This window comes from Populus trichocarpa, chromosome 7 (genome assembly GCF_000002775.5).
Source record: "Populus trichocarpa isolate Nisqually-1 chromosome 7, P.trichocarpa_v4.1, whole genome shotgun sequence".
Lineage (NCBI taxonomy): Eukaryota > Viridiplantae > Streptophyta > Magnoliopsida > Malpighiales > Salicaceae > Populus > Populus trichocarpa.
In genome coordinates, this window is record NC_037291.2 from 9,549,655 (window position 1) to 9,558,172 (window position 8,518).

At 32.2% G+C, this 8,518-nt stretch overlaps 1 protein-coding gene across 4 annotated transcripts; it reads right to left on the reverse strand.

Annotated features, from left to right (window-relative positions):
- Positions 1-1,203: 1,203 nt before the first annotated feature.
- LOC7456304 (E3 ubiquitin ligase BIG BROTHER-related) lies at positions 1,204-5,627 on the reverse strand. 4 transcript variants are annotated; one of them, XM_002310033.4, is made up of 7 exons: positions 5,147-5,627; positions 3,833-4,169; positions 3,607-3,653; positions 2,423-2,464; positions 2,223-2,344; positions 2,043-2,151; positions 1,204-1,629 (listed from the first exon to the last, which is right to left on the reverse strand). In XM_002310033.4, the coding sequence occupies exons 1-7, from the start codon at positions 5,402-5,404 to the stop codon at positions 1,582-1,584; spliced, it is 963 nt and encodes a 320-aa protein (XP_002310069.3). In that variant the 5' UTR covers positions 5,405-5,627; the 3' UTR covers positions 1,204-1,581. The 4 variants fall into 4 exon arrangements, with proteins under 4 accessions (XP_002310069.3, XP_024461247.2, XP_024461246.2 ...); XM_024605479.2 differs by having other exon boundaries at positions 3,607-3,659; positions 5,147-5,598; XM_024605478.2 differs by having other exon boundaries at positions 3,607-3,659; positions 3,830-4,169; positions 5,147-5,598.
- Between the last annotated feature and the right edge of the window lie 2,891 nt (positions 5,628-8,518).

The following is an 8,518-nucleotide window of genomic DNA, read 5'->3' on the forward strand; positions in this document are numbered from 1 at the left end:
CTACCAAATTTGCGACTTGAGTCATGTGACTAGGATAAACCTATAAAAAACAAATAAAAAAAATTACAAAGCTCAATTCTCAACCAATCTAATATTGAAGGATAAAATAAAAAAAATCAATTAAAAAAAATTAAAAAAAACAACTCAAATCAACTCGAGCTAACTTGTTAAATCCGCAACTTAGATCATAAGATCGGTTCATAAAAAGAAAATGAAAAAAAAAAACTATAAAACTCCATTTCCAACAAATCTATTGTTGAAGATTGAAATCGAAGAAAAAAACTAAATACATGAGACTGAAATAATTTCAAAGAAAACAAATTAAAAAGAAATTTACGAAACTCAATTCCCAAACATCCTAATATTAAAGAATGAAATTGAAAAAAAAAACTAAATAAGAAAAGAAGATTGAAGGTGAGGATAAAGCACATTGTGACAAAACAGAATAATAAATAGTTATTAGAGGATGAAATTGATAAAAAAATCAATAAAATAAACAAAAATAAACTAGGTTAACTTGGATTAACCTGTTAAACTCGTAACTCGAGTTATAAGATTAGGATAACCCTTTAGAAAGCAATATAAAAAAAATTATAAAACTTAATTTCAAACTAATCCAATGTTGAAAGATGAAATAAAAAAATCAATTGAAAAAAAACAAGTTGAATAAACTAAAAGTAACTTGTAACTTGAGATTGAGCTTTATTATTATTATTATTATTATATAATAATAATAATAATAATAATAATAATAATGACAACGTGTATGCGGAGGCTTTGGGCTAATGATAGATGTTAACTCGATAAAGTTTTAGGCCTTTTCTCAATCTGTCAGTTCAAGATTTGAGCAGCAACATCATCTCTATCTTTCCATACATTTCATGTAGGCATAACCTAAGTCCAATCCTATCAGGTTGCTTGCTTTCAAGTTTTACCCCATCATTCATGTCAGGTTACATGGAGCAAGGTGTAGAGTTGCCAACAAATTCATGATATGGATAGAGCTTGTTAAGATCATTGTCTTTTTGGCTAGACAGCAAACTCCCTGGAGATTCCCATTTTGTGCTTGCAAGGAACCTGACACCAAACAGAAAATCTAAAAGAGTACAATAGCGTAACTGCTCCGTAGTATAGTCTTATCCGTTCAATACAATCGAGTGGTCGATTGTATGGAGCTGAAAACAAGAAAAGAAGAGGGGAAGATAAACCCAATTAAATAGGATAGATTTGTTATTCAATTTGGTAGGTTGAGGCCATATTCATTTGAAAGGAAGATTATGAGAAAAAATAAACAAAACCCGGGTTTTGCTATAAAAAAACTAAATCTATGAGACCATATTCATCACTGAAGCTCTGCTATAGAGGCCACACAGTAACGTTAAAAGAAACCAGTTTGTAGGGTTGGCTTCTTACATGGACACAAAGGATGAATTAATACAAACATGCGCACCTGGGCATTTCCCCTATTGGGAAATGGCATACAAATTGGCACAACAATCATGCAAGTGGTGCACACATCGGTCTCCTTTTCTTTTTAACCCAGCAGTCTATGACTAGTAGAAGAGGATGGTCCAACAAATGCTAGCTGTGCGCAGCAGTGGAGACCTCGGTGCTGCAAAAAGGACAGACCTGCAGTCATAAGGAAAATATTAAGCAATAGATTCATACTATCCTTCAAACTGTAATTACAAAAATATGTTGTTGGTCTAAAGCAAGATCCCTTAAACAAATGATTGGTGCCTGCATCACTTTAAAATAGGCGCCCTTGAACTTATGGTTTGTTCCAATTCTTTAGGTGTGTGATTGAAAAGGAAAAGGTTTATTTGCTCTTTATCGATAGCTAACAAATTATGTACGATGTAGTGAAGTGAAAACAAAAGCAAAGACGAAAACAGTTGAGCCATGTTGAGATAACCAAGTGCTGTTAGGTTGGTAGGGTAAGAATTTCAGTCACCAGAAAGAAGTTTGAAGCAAAACAAGAAAGAAAAAAAAGGACAAAGGCAAGTAACTACACCAAGTTCACACACACAAAAAAAAAATACCTTGTTTATTTTCAACCAATTGTTTATGCACTCTGAATGGTAAGAATGCTTGCATGATAGCAGAGTCAGAGTTTCACCATCCTCGTAATCCAAACGACATATGACACAGCTGAAACACAAGCACACATTTCAATCATCACATAACTAAAGTTGATAAGAAAATTGGGCATTTGTGCTTACGAATCATTGCTTCCATTCTGACTGCTTCCTGCCTTGTAGTTTATCGAAGGCAAAGAAGCAATTATATCAGCTGAAAGGCCTCTGCTTTCAGTTCCAACAACTTCACCCAATGCAAGCAACTCCTGAGATAAATGAATCACACTATAAGAAATAAAGTAACGTAGAAGCATCATGGGAACACTCAGTCCAAGCCAGCTTACCTCGTATGAAAGTTCATCTGGATCAACCTCCTCCCATGTTTCCTGGGCAATAAGAAGCCAATTAAGCCCCATAGGGGACAATAGAATTAAGTAGGAAAGAAAAATTAGAGGACTCAACACAAATATTTGCATTTAGATGCCCACTCAACCAATAAAAACCTGAGGAAAAGCTAAAACAAGGAACAAACCTAAACCAATAGCATCCTTCCATGGAGATTAAAACACCCATATTAAAGTTGTGGTCTAGAGAATACCACTTAATAGACTGAAATTTAACAAGAAAAGAAATGGCTAATGAAACACCTCTAGACTGGCAAGACACTTGGATGTCATAAAAGCATTTGTGGGCCTGCGGCTAAAATGAAAACTAGAGCAAGACAATAACCAAAATCAAGCAAACCGCTGAATCATATTATCTTTGACAAAGAGCAAGCAAAAAGCCATTTGTAGTGCTCCATGACTATTTGCTTCAACAAAAAAGGAAAATGTCAGAATTAAAAGTCTTTTGGTAGCATCATGCAAGTCAAACCTTGGCTGAACAATTGCACAGTTCTTAGTTCATCAAGTTGCTCTGCACCACAATGGTATCTACCCTTCTCCTCTTGTTATACCTAACCTTTTACATCATTGACAACAACCCCTTAAGAAGTGCCAGTCGGAGCAGTCCCCGAGCTCCTATACTACAGCAACAACCTAAGTTGTTGTAAGCGTAGCTTGTGATTACTTTTCAGTTTCCATATAGTATTTCAGGATTATAGGCTTGGTCTAGATTAATTTAGTTCTTCTAATAGTTACCTGAAATGATTTTTTGCAAGTGCACATAATGTATGTCAGCAGCAGCAGTTAGAACTGTTTTGAGAACACAACAAAAACCATCAAAGAGGGCTCACTAGAAATAATCACTGATATCACCTTCATGATTGTGAAATCGACTGTCACCTTTCCAATACTAGAATCACTAAACTAAGGGGCATATTACTTAGGAAAAATATACACAGCATAGGTTTATATATAATCCATTGCTTGTACCCGCAAAAACGCAATGCCAAATTCACTTTCACAGACTACAGTCAAGGAAATTTGTAATAGCATGACACACCATAGAGCCAAATTGTTAAACTGAAATCCTTACTATGCCAAAAAGGCAGGAAGAAAATAATATAACAAGATACAGATAGTGATACCTGAGAATTATCCCCAAGATCTTCTTCGCTATCCTCCTCAGCGTCTCCTGTAACTACAAGCTATTAGCAAAAGAAGCAGAGGTTGCATAACACACACGCAGACCACAGAAAGACAGACTTGCATAAGAAACAACACTCATTCATTCACAAAAAAAGAAAAAAGATGGGCATCAACAAAAAGACATACAAAAACAATAGTTCATTTTATAATTTTCAAACTTACTACCATTTAAGCTAGCAAGAGCCAGCAGTCTAGCAGCTATGTCCCTTTCTTCAGCTTCCTGCAAGGCTCGAGCATAGGCCTCGTCACTGGAATACACGGAAGGGTCAATTTCAACTTCGGTATTATCATCTCTATTGTCAGCATGAGCATGCACGTCAATTGCATCACCATCCACATTTGTGTCATCATCTCCATCAGTCTCATCATCATCATCATCTCCATCAGTCTCATCATCGGGATCACCAAAATCATCCCCATAGTCAAGTAAATAACTTCCAGCTTCCCAACTTCCATAATCACTCCCATCATTATTCATTCTTAGCATCATGTATGCTCTTTCCTACTCCATGATCAAGCACATCAGATCAGACGGTCAGAAGAAAAGGATAACCATAGTAAGAGAAGTAAAGAACATAACCAAATTTCTTGGTTAGAGAAACCAAAGGCTAAAACTTGATAATAATGCCTCTATGGAAAAACAGAATCAACTGAGCCAATTCATCACATTAGAGAAGAACTTAACCAAATGTTTTGCTGATTGAAACTTGAGTGTATTTCCTACTCCATGATCAAGCACATCAGATCAGACGGTTAGAAGAAAAGGATAACCATAGTAAGAGAAGTAAAGAACATAACCAAATTTCTTGGATAGAGAAACCAAAGGCTAAAACTTGATAATAATGCCTCTACGGAAAAACAGAATCAACTGAGCCAATTCATCACATTAGAGAAGAACTTAACCAAATGTTTTGCTGATTCAAACTTGAGTGTATTTTCATAATTAATAACATAACTAACTAAGCCAAACAATCACGCACCAATTCATTTCAAAGTTTACTCCATTTGGGTTCTCAAAAGCAACAAACTAAAATCCAAACAGCATTTCCCCCCTGATTTATCAAAATACGAAAAAGCCATTAAAATTCAAATTTTGATGATATTGAAACGTCTATTCAAGAGATTATAACACCAATTATAAAGACCCAAGAACCTAAAAACTGAAATTCATCTCCTTGGCTAAGCCAAAAGGGAAAATAACACCTGCTAAAACTCAAATTGAAAATCCAAACTTTCACTCAAGTTTTCACATAGAACAAAAAATAACAAAAACCCACCAATCACTCGGACCCAATAACCTAAAAAACCAATTCATTCCCTCAACTGAAACCAAAATTCAAACTTTAACAAAAAAAAAAAAAAAAACCTGACCGTGAGATCAAAAAACAACAAGAACCCACAAATTATAGAGACCCAAGAAGCTTAAAAACCAATCCATTTCAATAAAAAAGATAAAAACATTGAGAAAAAGAAAGAGACCTGTTCTTGAAGGGTCCTGGCAAGAGCAAGGTCAGCATCAACTTGACTAAGATTAGTGAATGGAGTTCTTCCTGAAGTCTGACTTTGAGGACCACCACCCTCTCTCTCTCCTTCACCTTCACCTCCTCCTCCTCCTCCTCCTTGTTGCTGTTGTTGTTCTCCATTAGAACTCAAATTTGGGTTCTCTTCAAGTTGTAGTTCGCTGTTGGTGTTGTCTTTTGAGTCTCCTGAACCTAATTTGGTGTTGTTGTCGTCCATTGTTGTCTTTTTCAAGGATTGATTTAACAATCTTGCTGCTGCTGCTTTCGTTAATTAGAGTTTGATATGTGAAGGGGGTGTTTGATTTTGAATTTTTGATCGAATCAAGAATTATTCAAGAATCAGAGAGAGAGAGAGAGAGAGAGTTTGATTGCTTTTTGGTGTGGGATTTGTCGAAATACTTGAATACAAAATTAAAACGGATAATTGAAATGGTAAAGTCCTCCAAGCATGAATTGTTTTCAATTTCACCTCCCATTATTTATTTTTTATCTTTAGCCACTTATTATATTAAATTAATGTAATTGCTATCCATCTCACATAATCTACTTTCCACATTATACTGCATTAATAACAATTATTTGATTTTAAAAAAAAAATTCAACTAAGTTTTGACTTTGATAAGAACATTATTTTTATGTAAGACTTTCCAATTACATTATTGTGCAAACACTAAAAGGAAATCATCATCCATTTGTAGAAAAAAATTAACCTCTTTTTTTCATTGATATTGTCAAATAGATATTAAGAAGCTCATTTTAGTTAATATTATTTTGAATTAACCATAGGTAATTTGATTTAATGTTAACATGAAAAGACATGAGGTTAGATAAAGGGTATGTTTATATTTGTGTTTTAAAAATATTTTAAAAAAAATTTTATTTTTTTCTTTACTTTAAATTAATAATTTTTTGTTGTTTTCAGACTATTTTGAAGTGTTAATATCAAAAATAATTTTTAAAAAATAAAAAATATATTATTTTGATACATTTACGAGTGAAAAACATTTTAAAAAATAATTGCTATTATATTTTCGGATACCTCTGAAACATCATGTATGGTAAAAATTCAAGAACTCTAAGTTTAAGAGCTGATTGAAAAACATATCATAAAGTCATGAAGTCAGTACAAAATAAAATTATTAATTAGGAACAAAATGGAAAACTTGTTGAAAAGGCCAAAATATTTCAGCCATGTCAATTTATAAAAACAGGGGTCAGGTTGCGTGTGGACCGGATAGAAGCGTGTGGATTCCTCTGTCCTTTTAAATGCCCGTCAGTTTAGATAATTAATTACTACTAATAAATTAAAACACATGCACAACGATTTTATTTTCGGAAATTTTAATGTTTATTTTTTAAAAATACTTGAGCATGGTTGGTTGGTGTAATCAAAGTTGTCAATTCCGTTTCGGTAGGTATTTTGTTTTCTCAATTGAAATAAAATGTTTCAGTTTCGGAGTGTTTTGGCGTACCGTTTCAGGGTTGTACTGTTCATATATATATATATATATATATATATATATATATATATATATATATATATTCAATAAACATAATTCAAATTCAAGATAAATTAATTATAAATTATGCAATACAAACACAATGCCAAACAAATATAATTTTAAAATTTAAAATATTTCTAAATAGTCAAGATTAAATAGATCTTTAACTTAAAGTAATTCAACTTAAACAAAATATCAAAATCTTATGAAAGTAAAATGTTTTAACACAAATATTTTAAATATAAAGTTAGGTCAATGTTATCAAGGCTAATGGAATCTAAAGCATCCCTTATTTTGCTCAAATTCCTACAAAGTATAAACATGAAAAAAAACAACATGAATATAAATCATATATATTAGTGATAAATCTAATTTTAAAAAATTAATATCATTGTTAATGAAAATAGTAATAATAATTTTCAATATTATTATTAATATCATTGTCATTGAAAATAGTAATGAAAAAGAGTTTTTTTTATAATTGGGTGGTTTAATTAATTAAATTGAACAAGGTTCAATTTGATTCAATGACTTTTTAAGAGCGGAACGGAACATGTGGAATGAAACCGGAACGTTCCGGGTGGAATTTAGCCGAAAAATTCAGAACGGACCGAAATTTAAAATGAGATGAAATTTGTTCCGTTTTTTGAATTGGTATGGAACGTTTCGGCTATTCCGGGCGAAACGGAACGGAATTGACAACCTTGGGTGTAATAGGCCTAATCCTTTTTAAAAAAAAAAGTTCACGCGCGCATGTCTTGCATGTGTGAACTATATATATATATTGGCAAAAAGGGTTGAAAATTAGGTTAAGATTATTTGGACTCAAAATTTTATTTTTCAATGTATTTTCACTTGAAAATATTGAAAATATTTAATTAACATCCTTATCATGTAAATAAATCAATCTCTCAACTTAAAACACCTTTAAATTATTTAAAAAATATAAAATCAAATCGAAAAATTCTTTTTCTCTTAACTATGATCTATTTTTTCTAGCACGAGGAAGGTCTAAAAATATCTCAATGAAATTTTTCTTGTTAAACGTAACTCATTGATATCAATATCAATTTTTTTTTTGTCGGAATATAAAAAACCAATAATCTCTTTTCTCTTTTAAATCTAGGGACTGAAAAATAACTTTTCGGATAAAAAGTAAAATTCTTATAACTAAAGGGACTTAATTGGAGGAGAAAGAAAAATAGGTGGACTAGAAAGCATTTTTTTGTGAGTTTGAGATTGGTCATGTGTCTTTTCCATGTTTTATATTTTGATCCTTTATCTTTTAATTTTGTTTTTTTATCATAATTTTAAACTTCAGAATGTTGATTGAGGTTTGGTATACAGTAAAGAATGTGTTTGTCTACACGACATCGATTGCGTTTTGAAGAAACCACAAAAAATTGTGTTTGGTTAAAGTGTTAAAAAATAGGTAGAAACGTAGTTTCAGGAGAAGTATCTTGCACCAGCTTCGCCGGCACTGTTCACTTTTGTTAAGTGAACAGTGTGCAGAGTGAATTAATTCACTGTGCACACAAAAGTGAACACGCGAACAGTAAAAAAAATCCAATTTTTTTTATTGTGTTTTATTCTAAAAACTAGTGTTTAACATTATTCAATGACACTACATAAATTAGAAGGAGATCGCATGATGGCGTAGCATTTGCAGAATTTGATCGTAATCCTAATTTTGTCCCTGATGATATTTTACCTGATTTTGTTGTACGCTCAAAAAACCATGAAAATTGTAGTCCTTGTTGGATGAATTTCGTATGTGATGAAATTGTAGATAGTTTAATGGAATAATAAAAAAAATTTATATAAAGTAT